This window comes from Ursus americanus, chromosome 25 (genome assembly GCF_024610735.1).
Source record: "Ursus americanus isolate L20-20 chromosome 25, mUrsAme1.1.p, whole genome shotgun sequence".
NCBI lineage: Eukaryota > Metazoa > Chordata > Mammalia > Carnivora > Ursidae > Ursus > Ursus americanus.
This window is the reverse complement of record NC_142151.1, coordinates 11739166-11761414: the sequence shown is the minus strand read 5'-3', so window position 1 is coordinate 11761414 and position 22249 is coordinate 11739166. Positions and strand designations below refer to the sequence as shown.

General features: G+C 35.5%; 1 protein-coding gene across 1 annotated transcript; it reads left to right on the top strand.

Moving 5' to 3' along the window:
• Window positions 1-3087: 3087 nt before the first annotated feature.
• LOC148107766 (natural killer cells antigen CD94-like) lies at window positions 3088-17321 on the top strand. Its single transcript, XM_087855411.1, has 7 exons — window positions 3088-3195; window positions 5204-5303; window positions 5574-5657; window positions 10472-10579; window positions 11142-11293; window positions 14213-14319; window positions 16434-17321. Exons 2-7 carry the CDS (start codon window positions 5213-5215, stop codon window positions 16558-16560), a joined length of 669 nt encoding a protein of 222 aa, XP_087711537.1. The 5' UTR covers window positions 3088-3195; window positions 5204-5212; the 3' UTR covers window positions 16561-17321.
• Window positions 17322-22249: the final 4928 nt, after the last annotated feature.

Sequence of the window (22249 nt, the reverse complement as noted above, 5' to 3'; positions counted from 1 at the left end):
CATAATTGTTCTAGATGGGGTATATGAAATTGACACGGCAAAATGGAAAGTATGAGGGGAAACACGTATTTTTTTAAATGATACTTCTGTTTCTGCAGGCAGCTGTACTGGACTAGAGATTCTTCTTGAAGCTAAGGTAAGAAAGATACCAAGAGAAACAGCTCCTGGAGAAGGAAAATCGAGGCCTAAGTCTTTAGCTACTAGAGGCAAAAGTGTAACAGGAACCCTCCCAAATCCTTTGAGATTTAATGAACCAATGTTTATTATTGAGCCAAAATTACACATGGAAATACTCTAAGGATGACAGATGAAACAAACTGCCTCCCTTCACCATTTTAATTTCTGTTCACACAAGCTCCTATTTCTTGTCAAATTATATCACTTTTCCCTATTCCTTGCCTTGCAACATAACCAAGAATTTTGGACTCATGATTTCTTCACACTCACTTAACTTTTACCAATATTATTATGAAAACAAATAAGTGAAAATAGTATATAAGAAGCACATGATATGAAAAATAAGAATGAAAACCTATTTTCACATGGACCTTTGCTTTGGAATATTATTTCAACATTTTATGCACTGTACCTGCTTTATTATAAATTTCACACTAATTTAGTTAGATCTTGCTGTCATTCTACTTTGATTTGTTTATGTATGTTAGCATGAACATCTCTCTCTCTCTCTCTCTCTCCCTCCCTCCCTCTTATTTCATTTACAATTATTTCATTTTGGGGTTAGATCTTGGTTTCCCCATCTTATCAATATTTTTACTCAATGTCACTATAGTTTTTTCTTTGACACAGGCTAGGTTTGGTGACTGTAAAAATAGTGAACACGAGTGATATTTTAGAGAAACCTTACAGGATAAATAAAATTTGAAGTAGAAGTGAGGTTAGGAAACATTTTAAGAAGCACTAAAAATACTTTGATATCGGTTAAAAAAGTGCGTGGGTGTTTTAAGGAAAGAAAGACCTTTGGGAATAATGTCTTTACAATGGATTGGTTAATAATAGACTCATTACTCAAAATAGTTAGAAAATTAAAAGTAAATCTTAAAAAAATAGTCATACATGCATACTCTGACAATAATACTTTATATTTTTACTTCTTATAAATAGTGTTAATAAAATATTTAAAGCTATATACCTTGATAGGTTTTAGAACTTATTACATCTATTTTAGTTATAGTACACCTGGCATCTTACTTAAAAAGCCCTAACAATGAAAACTGCTAATAAGTGTTTTTCACTGGTGATTTGTCCCAAATTTTTAGGGATATATATGTACCAGTTGACCTGTTAATATCAAACAATGATAAACATAATCTATTCAATAGTCAAAAAAGATTAGAGGCAATGCATTCCTGTGAATGCATACTAACTTTTAGAGTCAATTTTCCACTTGGTTCTTAACATATAGAAATATTATTCAATACCACCTAATGGATTCTGATCCTAAGGCTCAATCTCCCACAGACTCATTTGCTTGGAAGGTGTTCTGGATGCTGCTGAAGAGGATGGGGCTTCCAAAGTCAGTCACTTCTCTCAGCTGCTGCTTCAGAAGCAGAAAATTATAAACTGCAGTCAGGTCTTAATGCCCCACACCCCAAAAGACAGCTCTGCACTGAGAGTTTAGAAGTCACACTATTCGCCCTCTAAAACACACATTCACAGTCAGTTTGCTGGCTTCATCATCCTTTACCAGTAAGGTATATAGCATTCAGTAACAAAGAAAGAGTTATCAACTCTATTTCTGTTAAGTGATTTATTTTGGTATCAGGGAATTTGACATAAGGCATAGGTGGAGATGTGCAGCTGCCATGCAGAGTAATTGCACCCAGGACCTGGAAGATCTTAGTTCATAGGCATGCCTGAAGACCATGTTTGCCTTTAAGAGAAAGCCCTGTTGCATGGAGAATTTGCAGAATGCTTTCTGTCTTTATGTCAGAAACCTACTTCCTGAAAACAATTAGTTAGAGCTTAGCAAAAAATTGCATGAGAAAAAGGCAAATTTACAAGACAGAAAGCTGGAGACCCTCACATGTGCTACTACCATTATTTAGAAGAGGATAAGACTTTTGTGCTTGGGAGGGATGGAAAAGGAAGCTCAAACCATGGGAGGGTGCTTTGAAAAGACTTCACCTGGTGTAGCTGGCATAGAGGGGGATTTCAGTTGTTATTACTACACATTTCTAAGAATTTCAAACATCAGAGTATTGGGGACCTTGTGGTGCACAGATCAGTGTGGTAGATATGAAAAAAACAAAACAAAACTGCTTTTGTTCCTGCCTGACACTGACTTCTGGGGTTAAATAGAGCTTAGAGCTCCTCACTAAATTACACAAATAATCTCTTTTAAAAATTCTCTGATTGTTTTTGCTACAACTATTGAACAGATTAATTTGACTTTGATGCTTTCAAAGGACTACACACAAATCTATTCAATATTTAAACATGACTCTATGTTTGTGTCTTAATTTTTACTACTTAAGGAGTTAGTTTCTTCAGGCAATTTAAAGAGATCACAGGAAATAAGTAGAAATGTGATACCCTTCAAATCATTCATATCTCACTTTTTGTGCATTTAGAATTATTGCAATATATGAAGCAATCTGGCTATCCTTAGGATGTTTGTTAAAAATAGGATTGAAAATTTGAGGACATTAAACATTCTCTATTTTTAGTGTATATATGTAACAACTGGGAACTTACTTTCATTACATAAAAAGAAAATGTATGAATCTTGTCAGGTAGAATACAGATATTTCGCTTATTATTTTTATAATTTTTAAATTTTATTGTTAAGCATTTCCTAATCTCAAGAGATTTTAGAAGGCCCTTTTCTTTTTTCAATCTTCATGGTACCTGCTAAATCCCAGATTTAAACTGATCCAACAAATATGTACAAGATTTAGCATTTGAGTTTTCTATGACTCTTGTCTGACACAGAGTAGGGTGCAGGAGTTAATGAGATACTGACACCAGTGGAAACTGTGTGTGGGGATATCTAATGTCACATGATCATTGGCTATCTTTCTTCTGACATGGTCTCTTCTGAGATCAGTGAAACATATCAGCAAGTACCTCCTAGAGTTAAAGCAGAGGCGAAAGGCCCGCAGAGCCAGGACATCAGAGCTGTGCTCCTGACCAAGCTATTTCTCCAGCTGGTGAAATCTCAAGCCACAGAAGCAGGTATTGCAACCAGCGAACTTGTGTGACCCATTCCTGTGCTGTCCCATTGTGGAGCAATGAGGGATAAAGTAGAATTTGCTACAGGACAACTAGGTAGGAAGTTGGGAGGGTTTGGGAATGTTGCAGAAAATAATTGACTTTGGGATCTGTGTTAATTCATATCTAACGTTAACTTTATTCTACAAGTGAAGACAGGAATGGATCAGAATGAGAGTGGGTCAAAATATTTCCTATGCAGAACATAATTTTTTTAATCCCTAGATGTTTTAAGGACTATTTAATTTTTATTTTCCTTGGTGTTACCTAACTGATTAGCAATGAACTATCCAAACGTTAAATTCCCTTATCCTTTAGTTAGGTGTAATAAAAAATTTATTCTTTGATAATATGATTATTTTTCAACAAAATAAATCAAGGTTTATATTTGCAAATTTATTTTCTTGTTTTTTTTTTTTTTAATACAGATCTTCAGTTAAAATTCAACTAAACAAAATCCAGTTAGGGAGGAAAACATGACCTTAAGACAAAATTTACCCTATAATTTAGGACTTTGCTAGAAAGCATATTTATTGAAAATCAAATAACAATGTGTTTATACATTTTATAATTATTTGATAATTGTTTAAATCACATTTGTTGACATTCTAAAGTAACTGAAATGTGAAATATTCAGAAATTTTAAAAACCCATTTCAAACAGTTACCTGATTCTCTCTACCCTTACCAAAAATATTCTTTTGGGAAAAATGTTTTCTCCTCTTTAATCATTATGATTTTGTTTTTATTTCTTTATTTAAGATGTTATTTATTTATTTGACAGAGAGAGTGCAGAGAGAAAGTGTGCACAAGCAGAGGGAGAGGGAGAAGGAGAAGCAGGCTCCCCACTGAGCAGGGAGCCCAGTGTGGGACTGGATCCTAGGACCCTGAGATTATGACCTGAGCTGAAGGCAGATGCTTAACCAACTGATACACTGAGGCCCCCCAATTTTGTTTTTATTTCTAGGGGAGAGAATTTATTAGGTGTTCTTTGGAAGGTATTGTTCATATGAGTTAAGTGTAGGTGAAGGATCATATATTTGGATAAATATAAATAAGCTATATATAAAACATATATACTTAACCTAATTATATATTTATATATTACATATTTAAGTATACTCTATAATATTTTAATGTATTTATTTATTTGAACTAGACTATATCTAATATATTTTACACCTATTTATTTACCTATATTTATAAGATTTATTTTTATTTTAATTCAAGACTACCATTTACTTGCTGTCTGACCTTGCAAATGCCGTTTATGCTCTTGGAGCCTCAGTGTTCCTCATCTACAAATAGAAAGCACCACTGTGCAGCACTGTCTTTAGAATTAAAAGTTCTGCCTCTCTCACGTAATGTTACTTCTGTAACTCCCTTTTCTTGGGCCCCATGATTTCTGCATTTTCCTCACACTCTAAAAACAGGGTCATGACCCAATGACTATAAAGGTCAAGCGATAATGTAGATGAATGAGTGGGGTCTGGCATAAGCCATGTGGCAGGTGTGGAGTTTGTCAAATTGGGATGTGTGTGTCTTTACTAAAGAGGGAGTTACTCTATTTGGTGTCAATAAAGTTGCCACGTGGGCATAGAACAGGCATTAAGTGATCAGGCATAATTTTTCAAACGGTAATATAAATCTATTTTTTTAGGTAGGTATGGAATACATAAAGTTTTAAATTTGGCAAAAAATTCAATTAAAAGAAAGTGAAACATAGCATGCTCATAAACGGTAGTGGATCATTATTTAATTGTGTAGGATCTCCACTTAAGTCATTAAAAGAGAAATGTAAAAAAAGAAAAAAATTTTTCCTAACACTCCCAGATATTTATTACAACTTGCTTATTTCAGATGATCATGCTTACCATTTATTTAGTTGTCACTGTTACTTCATGATAAATAATGTTATTTTCATGCCTCAAGAAACATTGCCTAGGATTTGAGCTGCGTTTTTTTGCCTGTAGCCCACAAAAATGAGCAAGGAGAGAGTGACGTACATGAATCTGAAATTACCCTATTCAAGGAAACAGAAGGGTGAAAGACGTCCAATGGATAAAAGGAAAGGTAAAGGTTTTTGTTTCCTTGTTTCTGAAAACACTATGTCAAGTAAGAAAAAGTGAAAACATGATAATTATGTCTACACATTTTGATACTATATTTCTGGTTCTTTATATATGAAGAGGTATACTTAAATGTAATATTCAATGAGACTTGTGACCAGAGTAAATAGTGATATTCATTTTAAGTTCCAGAATTAATTTCCATTTGTTCTAATTTGAGGGGCTTCCTAGGCTCAATGCTGACTGTGCATTTTGCTTTTTGATTTTTGTACAGAATTTCCATGGCGTATTGTTTCATTATCCCTGGGAGTTATAGGTGTTATCCTCCTGCTGACAATCACAGGCTTAGGATATATGCGTGAGTATCAGGAATACAGTTCTTATGAGAACAATGAGTGGAAAATGAGATGCTATAACCAATGAACTTTTGCTGAACCTTTATAATTATAAAGTTCTATAGAAATGTTAGTCATGATGATAGTGCTAATGATAATATTGATGATGATGACTTTTTTATTTTGCTAGCACTTAGGTTTTATACCACACAAAATAGTGTGAGCAATAGCAGTAATGGCAGAAAATTTGGCTGAAATGTACAACGAGACTTACATAAATATTCATGCTTATATTTTATGTAAAAAGAGGTGCTCCATATGATCAGGGAACAGGAAAAAATCTTTACTTGAATATCATACTGCAATACTGCTTCAATCACAGAGGAATATAAAGTTGATCTATTTTCTATATCACTTTTTAGATTTCATATCAATGTTTTAAAATTTGTACTGAATACTTGTTTTTAATATCTTTTTCCTAATGTTATTAATTATTCTTTGTTTCATTCATTCAACCACAATTTTGAGTATCTTTGCTGGGTCAGGAACTATGTATGGCACTATAGATACAGGAATTTTAAAAAGGGAACTCAGAGGGAGCTCAGTTTAAAGGGGAAGACTTTTTTTTTAATGAAGCCATTTTTAAAATAAATATTATTAGTGCTGGGGCAATGGCATGAAGATATCAGATGGATAGAATAATCCATGCTGAGGTCAAGAAAGTTTCCTTTAAGAGATAGTAGTTGACATGATGTAAAAGATAAGTAGGATGTAATCAGGAAACTCATGGTAGAGAAGACTCTTCCGGGCAGAAAAACATGAACAAAAGAACATATTGATCATTTATAGAGAATTATAGTTTTGGGGCAAATAAAAGAAGTAGCTAGAAATAGGTTTGTCCAGGTAGCAATTTATGATAATTTTAATATCATGTTAAGAACTTTAGGTCTGTTCTAAAACCCAAAAAAACACAAATAGTGGAAAACTTTACCCGAGGACAAAACAGGAGTCATGTCCCATGAGCAGATAGAGACTTCGGTGTTCAATCTGAATAGACTGGAAAGTGGGTGAGAGGACAAGATAGGAGGATGTTTCAGGAACCAGGGTTAGTTAGAACGACTGAATTAGTGTCATGGAAGAAGTAATGAAGGGTTGGGAAAATCATATGGGAAATATTTAATGTGTAGAATTATTAGGATATGCCTTTTCGTGGGAGATAATGAATCAGTGATACCATTTGACATCGGGCTATACACCTTGGCAAATATATTCCACTAAATGTTTTAGAACACAAGATGGACTTTAGGGCGTGTGTGTGTGTGTGTGTGTGTGTGCGGACACACTAATAATGGTGAAGAGTGAGGTGCTGGTCTCATATCATTGGAGATTACCAGAAAGAATTAGATCAGTCTGAGTCTTCTAGAGTGAATTTTGACAGTAGACACAGATCATCAGCACATGTATGATAGGATCAAAAGTCTGAAGATCAAGAGAGATGCCTCGATTAGAGATATGAATGGCGAATTCAACAACTAATGTAACAAGTATTAGAAAGCATGGTAGAAGAAAGCGGAAGCTAGACCATGTGTGACCTTGAAAAACCAGGGAGAGTAGATTATGCTAGAAGAACAAGGGTGAGAAGGATGATTCTTGGGATAAATCAACATTTAGGCATGCAAGAGGAGCAAATAGTGAAAAACAGTGATGGTTTGGTAAAACAAGGAGGGGATCCAAAACGTTATGGCATTGTATGGAGAGGTGGGTAAAGATAGTTACAGATTCCAAGTAGTACAGAAAGATGAAGTATTATAATGTGAAAGATATGCTTAGTATATTTGGCAAGAGAGAAGCCACTAATGACATTTTCTAGAGTAGATTCAGGAAAATGGTGGGTTTGATCAAAGCTTGATTACAATGACCGAAATTTATTTAAACATTAGAAGCTGAGACACTGAGTGCAAAAAATTATTTTTTGAATTATGTCTAAGCAAAAAAAAAATTACCAAGTGTTGAAAATATGTGGATGTACAGGATCTCATACATTGTAAAGGGACTATAAACCGACACAAGCACTTTGTCAGTTTGGTATTATTTCCTAAACCTGAACATGAATCAGTCATTCTCAGCCTAAGTATACGTCTGACAGATATATTCGCACATGCACAGACATGCACTTCTACGGACTGTTTGTAGCAGTGCTGTTCACAATATCCAACATCTCAGTACACAAACGGCCATTAATGGGAGAGTAAATGAAACCTCTGGAATTTATGTCCCAATGCAGTTAATATAACAATTAAAACAAACTACAGTGGTATAGAACAATGTGAATGAAATTTATGAAAATAATATGAAATGAGAAAAGAGCAAGGCACAAAAGTTCTTGTATATCATTATACTTTCTTACAAACCTTAATATTGAAAAACAAAATAAATAGTAATCTTTCAGAAGATACATAAAGAGACAATAAAAGTATATGTAATATTTGTCAGAGGGTGTTTGTAATGGGTTTTAGTGACACTGTTTGAGAGAGGTATGAAGATGAGACGAAATAAAGTATAAAAGTAGATAAATGTAATAGTTAAGGTGTTAGCTACAATTTTGGGTGGTTAACAAATTGGCTAAATAAATAAGAAAAATAAAAGTTCTGAGAGCAAAGTTGAGAGTGTTTCAGGAATGAAGTATTATGAACAACCTTATGCTATCCGCAATCTAAGAGTTAGAAAAACAATGCTGTTACAAAAAAATAAGAAGAATAAAGGACAGGAAATTTCTTGGGAGAGGTGACTTGAGATGAGCATATGCAAGAGAAGGGAACCGTGAGAAGGAAAATGTTGAGGGTTCAAGAGGGTTCAATATAATAGTAGGAGATCGGGATCACGGAAGATTCAATAGGGGATGAAGTCCAGACCCAGAGTGAGAGTTTCAGGCTTGCTCAGTGAGAAGCAACTTCCTTTTAGATAGATTGAGGGATACCTGTGTATTTATAGGAGGTGAAGCAGGATTTTGAGAGCAATGCATACTTGCTGCTGACTGTTTCCATGTGAAATAACAGATGAGGCCATCTTCTGAGGGGGAGGGTCAGGGAGGTATTCTGGAGAATTTAGGAAAAGTATAAATACTTGAAATTGCTGTTGAATTGAGAAAAGGATGAGATTCAATAACCACACTGTGTAATGCTGAGGTGAAATAGTGATGAGAAGTGTTAGGTGTTGGTCAGCATTGAACTGTATGGGTACGGTTTTGTGGTTTTAGGTCATCTGACTTTCAGAAGCCTTGTAGAGATGAGATGGTGAATGCCAGGAGTGTCCAGGGTTGGTAACTTTCGTATGTTTTTTTCTTTCTTTTTATTTTTTAAGGAGCCTCACACCCAACATGGGGTTTTACCTAAGACCCTGAGATCAAGAGTCACATGCTCTACGCACTGAGCCAGCATGTGTCCCAATGAATTGGCTATTTTTAGATGTGCATAAAGAGTATGTTGTAAGTTTCTTGGAGGTCCTGCCAACATTAGTTCTGTACCATGTGTCCTTGGACAGACAGCAAGGGAAGGACAAGGGAATAGATTAGTCACTAGAACTTGAAGTATTTAGGTATCAGAGGTCCTTACATTTTTAAAGATTTTATTTACTTATTTTTTTGAGAGAGAGAGAAAGAGAGAGATAACAGCAGAGCACAAATGGGGAGTTGAGGGAAAAGCGGGCTCCCTGCTGGGCAGGGAGCCAGATGTGGGGCTCCATCCCAGGACCCTGGGATCATGACCTGAGCCAAGGGCAGACTAACTGACTGAAACCCCAGGGATTCCTAGGTATCAGAGGTCTTAACATGTCTTGTTTTTTTTTTTTTTTAAAATTATTTACTTATTTTACAGAGAGAGAGAGAATGAGAGCACTTGTGCAGGGGGAGGGACAGAAGTAGAACTAGCAAGCAGACTCCATGCTATGCATGGTGCTGGTGGTGGGACTCCAACCCAGGACCCTGAAATCATGACCTGAACTGAAAGTTGGAGGCTTAACTGACTGAGCCACTCCTGTTCTCTTTCATGTGTCTTTTTAATTCAGAACCAGTATATAAACATTGGAATGGATGGCTGAATTGAAGCAATAGTCATATTTATTGCAACTGACTACATTAAGAGACTGTGCAGTGGATATTGTTGATTTTTACCAGTAGCCATTGAATTTGATTGAAGGATGGATGGATCCTAGCAGATTTGGAAATTACGTTCTCAGTTGTGTAACAAATCCTTAAAGGATTTTTCTTTTAATGTTCACACACTGAAAGAGCCATATACTTCATGTTTTCACATTTTTTCTTTGTGAGTTTTGGGGAGATATTGTTATTTCTCTTAGAGTATGTTAACTTTCCTTTTGCATATTAGAAGGAGACACATGAGCTCTTACTCCGTGCACATTCAATGAATCAATTATAAGTTTATTCTAGAGGGGAACCAAATCCCTGTATTTAGCTTTTCATGAAAATACTAAATGTGAAATAATATCCTGAATACTCAATTTCACCAACTTTGAAATCTTCATTTGAAGTGTAGATGGCATAGATACTAGTAATATATTTGATTTCCTGTTTATATTTTCTATTTTATAAGTTAATTACTGTTTTACATACTTAACAAATAATAGATATCAAGTTATAGTTTTATTTAAAAATATGTTTTATGTTCTGACACTTTATAGTATCTTATCCTAACATTTCCTCTGATGGTACTTTCATTTGGTCAACAGCATTCACCAAGTAGTTTAGAATTAGAGTAAGTGATTATAATAAAGTGACCTATTAAAGGCATTCATGACCTTAATTTTCTAATATGGGTTGAAGTTTTTCAGAGGTGTCCTGGAAACACAATGCAACATATGAAAGACATAAAGGACAAAAATGCTTCCTTTGCAGAAGTTGTAGATAACTCAGTTTTACTACTTATTCCAGGTATGTACTGAATACTTACACTGTTAGTTACAGATGTGTGGTTTTTTTCATGGAATTATCTCCTTCTGTTCCTTTTTAATATATAATTTTAAAACTTTACATTGTATTTTGTCAGGTCCTTTAAGTTTGCTCAACCTTTTAAAATCAAATCCATTTTATTATAGGTCATTGAACTCTTGACTTTCACAAAGTCATGTTGATTTGATTATTTGAGTAATTTAGCCTCACGAATGAATTTTCCCCAATATAGATGCCTTGGAATTAATACCATCCTTGTATTTTCCATTGGTGGATTTCTCCTAGAAGGGAGACCTGCTCCATATTGCTGCACTTTATTTGCTCTTGAGAAGACAATGTTTCTCAGTGCAATGGTCTGATGTCTGTCAGAAACAGTCCCTGGCTTCACAATTTGGCCAAAGAGCTATTCCCAACATCAGACTTTTGGGATACAGAAATACCACTTATTTTTTTTGGCATCAATCTGAACTAAGCATGAAATATGTAGAAGGTGCAGGTCTGTAAGTGTTCTTGGTTGAAGATCGTGTTGGATTTTGTTTTCAAGATAAAGGATATACCATACTTCAAGAAAAAATATACTGCTGTGGAAAAAGCTGTTACTATTTTTCAAAGGAAGAGAAGACTTGGGAGAGGAGTCAGGAGTCATGCCAAGACCAGCGTTCTAATCTCATTAAGATCGATAATAAAGAGGAGCAGGTATGACTACTTTATAAAACTCGAGTAAACGCTTTATGAGAAGTTCCTATATTTTCAGTTAGTATAATTGCTTACACTTTCATTCAGTATTATTTGACCACTTTGTGTTGAAGTATTTGCTAACTGGTCTAGATTGCTCTGCAGAAGAGACACGTATGTCTAGGTCTAGAGACCTAGAAGAACCACTGTCTTAAACCAAAAGAAATGGCTCTGCTGTGTGTGACATGAAGTGATTTTCAGTCTTCAAATTTAGTATACATCAAGCTGTTCAGTTTTTATTTTCTCAGGGCTAATATAGGGTAAATGAAATACTGCCTTCAGTGGTATGAGCATTCTGAAAGAGTCATTTTCTCATTGTACTGAATTCTGTTCAGTATTTGGGAGGGATCACACTTCTAAGGGAAAATGAGTCTCTCACTTTCATGGCTATGGGAAAAAGGATGTAAAGTCAAGAGGCTGAATACAGCAGGAATGGTTCTCTAAAAATGAACTTTTCTTTTACTTATCTAGAATGACAGAGGAAGCACCTCTCTTCTAGAAGAGACATTTAGATCACATTTGCCATTCCTTATGGAATTTAGGAATATTAAGTCAACAGATTGGATTCTGCAGCTTTTCTTCTAATGATTCCATTTAGGTCCTGAATTCCAGTTACATTGTTTAGTGCTAGCAGTGGTCTTTCTATTAGTGTCTAGTGAAGGAAGACTTAAAAGCCTCAAGTTAAAAAGAAACAAACAACAACATTCAAGGGTGTCTGGCTTGCTCACTTGTTTGGTAGTGCGTGTGATTCTTGATGTTGGAGTTGTGAGTTCAAGCCCCATGTTAGGTGTAGAGCTGACTTGAAAAAAAAAATGAAACATATGTTTTTTTGTTTCTGAAATTCTTATTAAAATAACAATATGAATCAATCACTCTTAAGTATAAGAAACAGAAAAACTAATAATAGCATATGGAGTCAAATAAATTTTAAAAATATGGGTATATCTTATGAGTACCTTGATTAATATAAATCTCAGTTGCTATCAATCAATTCCTCAATAATTTGAATTTTCTTCTCTCAGAAATTAAATTTATTTGTAATCCCTATGTCCCCTGTACTTTCCAAAACAGTTTTCTTCAGTTTTAGTCTTGCCATTGAAGTTTCTAGGCTTCAGAGTTTCACTGAAATGTCATATACTTGTTATCTTTTTATTTCCATGAACTAATCTAGGGCCTTTGAAATTCCATGAGGCTTTTGTCATGGGTTAGAACAAAGCTGAGTTTCATAGTCTCTCGCCTCATTTGGTGACAGCCTGTTGTCAGGATCTAAACTGGAATACTGATGCACTATACAAACCCTGCGACAGTCTTTGTTGTAGGACAGCATTACTTTTATACTAATGGTTTAGGATTTTAGTCTTTTTTGCTTTACGGTGCCCAAGAGTGTAATGAAAGCAGTGCCTTAAATCCATTGATACTGGAAACTGAGATTGGCTTTTATATATTACTGTACACTCCTAACTATAAGAAATATATGTGAATGAAAGAATCAATGAACTTTTAATTTTAGTGTTTCTTCGGAGACCCCGAAAAGTTTTGTGATGCTTATATAATACCCACCCATTTTATCTACTCTAAAAGATGCACTATTAAGAATTTTTCTTATACAACTTAATTACAGTGAAAAAATATTGGAGTGTGTGTTTGTATGTGTGTGTGTGTTGAGAGAAAGAGTGAGGGAGAGAGGGGATTAGATTACATTGCTTTTAGGAAGGAACATTAATTTGTTTCTTCATATTTGCATCCATAGGAGACATTTGAAGTGAATAAATATGTCAATTGGAATAATGATTACAAATAATTTACAGTTTTTTATGTTAAAGGTATTTTCAACACTGCATGCATTATTCAGTGCACAAAATCCTCAAAACAGTCAATATGATTCTCACTGTATCATAAACAAAATACTCAAAGAAGTTTTATTTGCTTCAGTGTACATAGCAAATAAATGACATAAGCTGTTTTAATGCCTGTGGACATAGTTTCTTCATTTTCACTGTTGTATAATATTCCACAACTTGGGTACACTTCGTCCATTCTCTAGGTGATGGGAAATTGGTTTTTATCCAGCTTTGTTATGAATAGTCCTTCATTAAACATTCTTAGACATGTCTCTGTGCCAAATTGTTCCATGTGTCCTCTTTTCTCTTTATCACAAACCTACCTAGGAATGGAATCATTGGGAAATAGGATTTGTACAAGTTCAATTTTATATGAGAATTCCAAATTATATTTCAATATGATTTAACAACAGTTTTAAAGATATTTTTGATCTTTACCATCCCACGAACTTGGTGTGGTTATTTTTACTTTCTGCCAATTGAGTAGTTATAAAATTTATCCCTGTGGCTTTGTTTTGCATTTGCCTGATCTGGTAAGCTTGGCTCTTTCTATATTTATTGGCTATATGCTTTATTTATTTGAAATATGTTCTTATGTTTTGTCTATTTTTTCTTATTAGATCATTTTGTTTTCTTATTGATTTATAGAAATATGTATTTATTCTATAAATTATTACAGATGTCTCCAGATTTGAAACCTGCCTTTCTACATTCTTAAAATGTCTTATGATGAAGACAATTTCCAGCTTTCATGCAGTTGTATTTACCCATCTACTTTATTATATGTGGAGATTTTTTTTAAGTCCATCATGTGCTTTGTTGATATTTTTCATCCAGTCACAAGGACTTTTGAGTGATTCATTCAATGAAAACTTTCCATTTTAATTTTGTCTCTGCACCATATAGAAATTAGCCTGCCTCTTCCATTTATCACAGTGGCATTTGAAGATAAAAGTGCCCAGTATTTTAGGAGTCCTTTGCAGATGAGGTGTTTTCATTGATAATATGAGTAATATCAGTAATTTTACTTTTCCCACAGAACTTCATTCAGTCAAAAATAAAACACAATTATTGGATTGGATTATATAAAATAGGAGCTAAGCATCCCTGGAAGTGGCTGGATAGCACACTCCTATCTCAGACGGTGTAAGTTTTCATGTCCCAGTTTTCATTCCCTTTCCTGCTCAGGAAATGCCTGCTAGATTATAGGTCATGAATAGGAAAGGATCCTTGGGGACTTAGGGAATATCTTGAATCCCATTTGCTCTCACTTCTCAGATAGGCAACCAAATGCAAATCTCAGGCTTTAAATAGATCCAAAGAGCATTATTTATTCCCATGTTCTTTAATAGAGTGTCCTTCCAAACACAATAAAGTGACATTTTGCTTTTGTATCTTTTTCTTGTGTGTTCTGTGATACTAGCATGTTCACTGGCATAGTTGCAGGAAATGGTAAAAATATAATGAGGAAAGAAAAGTTGTATCTAAACCCAGCTTTCTGTCAGTGCGACTTATATGTGTTTACTCGGTATCATTCAAGAACTAAGAAGAAAAGAACTTTTTCCAATAAATCATTTAGTAATCTTGTATGTCTAATGTGGCCACTACTTAGTGTCTTTCATGTTATTATTTCACACAAATCCACATAATTTCTGGTAGTCCTGTCTCATTAGTAAATCCCATAGATTTATTGGTTTGATGTCCAGGAAACTAGTTTAGAAAATGAAGAAAAATGGACTGTTTTAACTAAATCTAAGTAACATGGGGGACAGTATGAGAGACATGGGCTATTTAACATGCTCTTTTTTGTTTGCCTGTAATGTGCCAGACACTTTTCTAGCCATTGAAGCTACAGAGATGAATAAAACATGCCACAGTATCCTCCCCTTATGGATATTACATCCTAATGCAGGCATGATAGTGCTGGTGAGGATGAGTGAGGACAAACCAACAATGCTAAGTAAATTATATGGCATATTAGAAGAAGATAAATGTTTTGGATTGTTGTGACGTTTCTCACTTTTTGCTACTTTAATGTCTTTTGTGTATGAAGGTAAGAGGAGGAGATTTTACTGTTTTAAAGGGGGGTGCTCAGAGACAGTGTCCTTGAGAAATGGTGTTTGTATAGTATATTGAATGAGCAAGCCCTGTGGATTATCTGATGGGACAGCATCCTACCAGTAGAAACAGCTAGTGTGAAGAATTCAGAGATAGAGATAAACCATGAGAGACTCTTAACCCTGGGAAACAAACTGAGGGTTGTGGAAGGGAGGGGAGTGGGTGATGGGGTAACTGGGTGATGAGCATTAAGCTGGGCACATAATCTGATGAGCACCGGGTGTTATATGTAACTGATGAATCATTGAACAGTATATAAAAAACTAATGATATACTATATGTTGGCTAATTGAATTTAAATTAAAAATAAATAAATAAATAAATAAATAAATAAATAAATAAATAAATGCCTGATAAGCAAACAAACAAAAGAAACAGCTGGTGTAAAGACTCTGAGGTAGGAGTGTATGTAGCGTGCTTTGGGAAATAGCAAGAGGGCCTGTGATGCTGGAGTAAAGTGAGAAAGGGGGAGAGAAGTAGGTCAGAGAGGTAATGATGGTGAGTGTGTGTAGGACATAATAAAAGTGTAAGAGCTTTTTTTTTCATGTGGGCAATGAGAAGCTATTAGAAGGTTTTGAACAGAGGAGTGACAAAGGCAGGTTTCCTGTTTCAGAGACTCCCTCTGGACATTCTGTTCAGATTAGATGGCATGTGTTCCTTGGTGGGGTGAAGAGTGGGGACTAAAAGCTGAGATGCAGGAGACCAAGAGTCTTTTGGATTCATCCAGCTGAGATGTGGTGTCTTGATGAAGATGGTAGGGTTGGTGCTGGTGCAATGTGGTCAGATCCCACGCTTCTTTCAAAGATGTGTGAGAGGGGAAAAAAATGTGTGAGAGAGACTGACAATTCAGGGATGTTTCCAAGGTTTTTGGGCCAGTAATTGTAAGAATGATGTAGCCATTAATGTTAATAGGGCATATTTGGAATTCAGTTTTAGATCCAAGTTTAATGAATCTATTAACCAGTTAGCCACAATTGGGGGTGGCACTTGGGAATGGTGATACATGATTAAGAAGTTCAAGTGAGAGATCTGTGTTAAGAATGTAAATGTTGTATGTGCATTGAAATAATTTCACATATGTTTTAAATTCGTGATATCACCTGAGAAATGACTTTCTAAAATAAATATATTCTCTGCTGCAGGAATTTCCAACAGAGTTTACCGGATATAAAATGTGGATACCTCGAGTCATCAAATATTTTTAGTGCTGATTGTAGTAGACGCTTTCGTTACATTTGTGAAAAGGAGTTCATTGGCCCTGATAATTAAAAGAATTATTGTCATCAAAGTTTTAATATTTTCATTCTTTAATAGGTAGGAAAAAACTTAGGATGTTCCCTCAAATTAGTCAACTATGCATGACTTATGAAGGATTATGATCTTTCAAACAAGCAAGGATGAAAAAAATAAGTTTTATAAAGAGTAAAATTATACATCCAAAAAATAAATGTATTGTTTTGGAAGTTCAAGAACCAATCCACCAGACAATGTGAAAACAAATTCATTTTGATCAGGTATAAGATTTTATATTTTAAAAAATAATTAAATGATCTTGATATATTAGGTAATTAATACGTTCACATTGTTCAAAATATAAGAGATATGAAATAATGAACAATTTCTCTTTATCTATCTCATCCCCTATTCACCTAGTTCCCTTCTCAGAGGCAAACATGTAATAGTTTAGATAGTATTCAGACATATTTTAGGAAAGTGCAACCATATACATGCTATCTTCTAAACAAAATGCTACATAACTACAGACAATAATATTGCTTCTTTAGGCTTTTGTTTAAAAATGTACCATGCAATTTGGTCCATATCTGTACCTAAGGAGCTGCATCAGTGTTTGTAAGCAGCTGCAAATGCTACATTAAATGGGTGCACCAAAATTTATTTACCAGTTTTATTTCCATGAATATTTAGGTTTGCCCCAGAATTTTATAATTGTAGAAAAATTCTGGAATAATTAACACTTAATACAGTATAATTTGCCATTGAAAATATATATAACGTAAATCTCTAGCTGTAAAATTTCTCTGTCAAAGGTGTATATATTAAATTTTAATAAACATGTAATATTTCAGTAGAGGTTGTACACCTGTCATCTCCACACAACATCCAAGAATTCCCGCTTCCTCACTTCTTTACCACCACGGTGTGCTATTGATCTGTTTGATTTTGCCAATAAAAGCTTCACCAATGAAAGGGTTTTCTTGTGTCATTTAAATGTACGTTTGTCTATTACTTATGTGGTTGAACATCTCTTTATGGTGTTTCTTTTTATTGAAACTATTTGTCCAGGGGTGCCTGGGTGGCTCAGTTGGTTAAGCATCTGACTATTTCAACTCAGGTCATGATCTCAGGGTGGTGAGACTGAGCCCTGTGTTGGGCTCCACAGTGATCATGGTGCCTGCTTGAGTTTATCTCCTTCCCGCACCCTTCCTTCCCTGCCCCCACCTCACTTGCCCATTCACTCTCTTTCTCTCTCCAAACAAAAACAACAACAGGGGCACCTGGGTGGCTCAGTCGTTAAGCATGTCTGCCTTCGGCTCAGAGAGTGATCCCGGCGTTCTGGGATGGAGCCCCACATCGGGCTCCTCCACTGGAAGCCTGCTTCTTCCTCTCCCACTCCCCCTGCTTGTGTTCCTTCTTTCGCTGGCTGTCTCTCTCTGTGTCAAATAAATAAATAAAATCTTTAAAACAAACAAACAAAAACAACAACAACAATAGCAAACTACCTGGGGCACCTGGGAGAGCTCAGCTGATTAAGCATCCATCTTTGGCTGAGGTCATGATCCCAGGGTCCTGGGATCCATCCCTGCACCCAGTTCCCTGCTGAGCAGAGACCCTGCTTCTCCCTCTCCTTCTGCAGCTTCCCCTGCTTGTGCTCTCTCTCTCTCTGTCAAATAAATACATAAAATCTTAAACAAACAAAAGCAACAACAAAAAATAACTCTCCATGTCTCTGTGGATTAATCTGACAAACTTAATTTTGAGCAAAAGAAACCAGACACAAAATAGTTCATCCTATAAAATTCCATTTATTTTTAAGTTTCAACACCAGGTAAATTTAATCTCTGCTCTTAGAAACTAGGAAAAATGTTCCTACCATGTGTATTTCTTCCTAAAAGGAAAAATAATGGGTTATGAATAGTATTTACCATGGTGCAGAGTTAGTCTTGGAAGGAAACAATGTCCAAGGGGCATTTCTCATGTGGTGATAAGATTGGGTGTACTAATCTGGGTGCTGGTTACACGGGTGTTATAGTTTTTCCTTCGGCTGCCAGAAGTACCACAACCTGGGTGTCCTTGAACCACATCTACTTATTTTTTCATAGTTCTGGTGGCTAGCAGTTTAAAATGAAGTTGGCAGGGCCAAGTTCTGTTTGAGACTCTTTACTCTGAGTAATTCCTTCTTTGCCGCTTCCCAGCTTTTGGTGGTTGTGGACAATCCTTGGTGTTTCTTGGCTTGTCTGTATCACTCCCATCTTTGTCATCTCATGGCATTCTTCCTCTGTGTCACTGTTCAAATGTCCCTCTCTTTATAAGGAGACTCATCTTATTTGATTAGGCCCCTCCCAATGACCTCATTTTAACTTAATTACATCTTTAAAGATCCTATTTCAAAATACGGTCATATCTACAGGTCACAGGAATTAGAATTTCAGCATATTTATTTTTACCTTTGTTTCTTGTGCTTTTAGTGTCATATCTAAAAAATATTGTTACCAAGACCAATGTCAGGAGGTTTTACTCTATGTCTTCTTCATGGAGTTTCATGGTTTCAAGTTTTATGTTTATGTCTTTAATTCATTTTGAGTTAATTTTTGTGAATAGTTTAAGATGAGCATCCAATTTCACTACTGTGGACATGGTTATCTAGTTTTCCCAATACCAATAACTGAAGAGACCATCCTTTATCCATTGAATTTTCTTGGCTTCCTTGTCAAATGTTAGTTGGCCATATATGCATGGGCTTATTTCTGAACTCTTGATTCTGTTCCATTAGTCTGTTTATTTTTATGCTGGTACCATCCTGTTTTGGTTACTATAGCCTTTAGTATAGTTTAAAATCAGGAACTGGGATGCCTCTAGTTTTGTTATTCATTCTTAAGGTTGCTTTGGCTATTCAAGGTCTTTTGTGGTTTCATAGAGATTTTAGGATTATCTCCTCTCTTTCTGTGAGTAATGCCATGGAAATATTTATAGGGATTGCATTGCATTTGTACATGGTTTCTTATTGTTGTTGTATATTTCATTTGTAACATACAAAGGAACACCCAGCGGTGCCTGGGTTGTGCAGTCTGTTAGCCATCCAACTCTTGATTTCAGCTCTGGGTCCTGAGATCAAGCCCCAAATCAGGCCCTGTGCCCATTAGGGAGTCTCTTAGGAGCCTCTCTTGCTGTCTGTCTGCCACTCCTCTCCATGTCTCTGTCACTCTCTCTGTCTAAAATAAGTAAGTAAATCTTAAAAATAAAACAAAAAAACAGAGGAACTCCTATCAGGCTACTGGTGGATTTTTTGTCAAAACCTTTTTGGGCCAGAAGAGAATGGGAGGATATATTCAAATAGAGCACAGAAAAAATTGTCAAAGAAGCATAATCTATCTGGCAAAGTTGTCCTTTGGAAATAGAGAGAGATGGATTTTTCCATATACACAATAGCCTAGGAAGTTCATCACCACTAGACCTGACTTGCAGGGAAATCAGACAGAAACTCAGTAAAGAAATAGATGTCTTAACAACACTCTAGCCCAAAGAATACATATTTTTCTCAATTCTCTAAGATGACACATAGAATCTCAAGGGAGTATCAGTAGTTGAAATAATCTTGAAAAAGAAGAGCACAGTTGAAGGTCTTACACTTCCTCATTTGAAAACTTCTTACAAAGTTACAATTATCAAAATACAGACTTTCCTGAACTTATGATAAGTATGTCCCAATAAACTGATTATAAGTTGAAAATATTGTAAGTTGTGAATGTATTTAATACCTAACCTACTGAAAATGAAGCTTAGACTAGCCTACCTTAAACATGCTTAGAACAATTACATTAGCCTACAGTTAGGCAAAATCATCTAATACAAAGCCTCTATTATAATAAAGCATTGAACACCTCATGAAATTTATTAAATACTTTCTTGAAAGTGAAAAGTAAACATAGAATGGTTGTATGGGTACTGAATGGTTGTAAGTGCATCGGTTGTTTACTTTTGTGATCACATGGCTTTCTGGGGGGTGTGTCCCCCTGCCACTGCCCAGCATTATAAAAGTACGGTACCACATATTGTCAGCCTGAGAAAAGGTCAAAATTAATAATTTAAAGTGTGGTTTCTACTGAATGCATATCACTTTTTCACCATTATAAATTAAAAAATCGTTAAGTTGACCCATCATTTGTGGACCCATTATAGTTCAGTTCTGTCTATAGGATGGTACTGCCATAAAGACAGACATACATGCAAATGTAATAGAATAGAAAGCCCAGAAATGAACCTTTGCATATATGGTCAAATTATATATATATATTTTAATAGAGAGAGAGAAGGAGAGAGAGAGAGAGGATGCGCATATGCCAGGGAGGGACAGTGAGACAGTGAGAGAGCAATCGAGAGTCTGATGCCCAACCGAGCCACTCAGGTGCTCCTGGTCCAACAATTTTTAACAAGAGCGCCAAGACCAGTTGATGGAAGAAAGGACAGTCTCTTCAACTACTAGTGCTTGAAAAACTGGATATTCACAAGCAAAAAATTAAATTTGACTTTACCTTTTACCATATACAAAACAAATTCAAAATGGATCAGAGCACTAAAGGTAAGACATGCCATTATAAAAATCATAGGAGAAAATGGAAGAGAAAATCTCACTGACATCAGATTGGCAATGATTTCTTGTATATGACACCAAAGCATAGACAACAAGAGTTTAAACAAATTAGTTGGACTACAACAAAACTGAAAAAAATTCTGCATCAAAAGATACCACCAACAGAATGGAGAGGCAATTTACAGAATGGACAGGGTGGCAAGTTATATATCTGCTATATCCAGAATGTATGGAGATTTCCTACAACTTAACAAGAACCGGGGTGCCTGGGTGGCTCAGTTGGTTAAGGGGCTGCCTTCGGCTTTAGTCATGATCCTGGAGTCCTGGGATCAAGCAGCATGTCAGGTTCCCTGCTCAACAAGGAACCTGCTTCTCCCTTTCCCTCTGCCTGCTTCTCTCCCTGCTTGTGCACTCTCTCTCTCTCTTTCTCTCTCTCGTCAAATAAATAAATAAAATCTTAAAAAAAAAAAACACAAAACAAACAAGAACAATGGAAATAAATTACCTGGATAAAAAATGGGCAGAGAACTTGAATAGACACTTCTCTAGGGAATATATACAAATGCCCAGGGGTGCCTGGGTTGTTCAGTGGTCTACCTTTGGCTAAGGTCATGATCTCTGGGTCCTGGAATTGAGCCCTCTGTCCTGCTCCCTGTTCATCAGGGAATCTGCCCTTTCCTCTCCCTCTCCCTCTGCTCCTCTCCACCACTCTTGCTGTCTCTCTCTCAAATAAATGAAAAAAAATCTTAAAAAAATAAACCAAGAAAACCCAAAAAACAAATGTCCAAAAGGGATATGAAAAGATGCTCAACATTACTAATTATTGAGAAAATGAAACTCAAAGCTATAGTTAAGATATCACCTCACATTCATTAGAATGAAGTCAATGAAACAAAGAAAAAAAGAAAAACCAAAAAGCAAAATACCAGAAGATGAGGTGGAGGAAAGGAAATTGCAGGAAGGTGGTCAAAAGGTACAAACTTCCATTTATAAGGCAAATAAATATTAGGGATATAGCGTACAAGATGATGACTGTAGTTAAAACTACTGTGTAGTATAATTGAAAGTTGTTAAGACACTAGGTCCAAATAATTCTTATCATATTGAAAAAAACATGTTTAATTTTTC

Coding starts and splice junctions, on each gene's coding strand:
- LOC148107766 (XM_087855411.1), top strand. CDS start 5,213: ATGAGCAAGGAGAGAGTGACGTACATGAATCTGAAATTACCCTATTCA. Junction 10,580..11,141: donor AGTTTTACTACTTATTCCAG/GTATGTACTGAA, acceptor TTTGTTTTCAAG/ATAAAGGATATACCATACTT. Junction 11,294..14,212: donor TCGATAATAAAGAGGAGCAG/GTATGACTACTT, acceptor CTTTTCCCACAG/AACTTCATTCAGTCAAAAAT.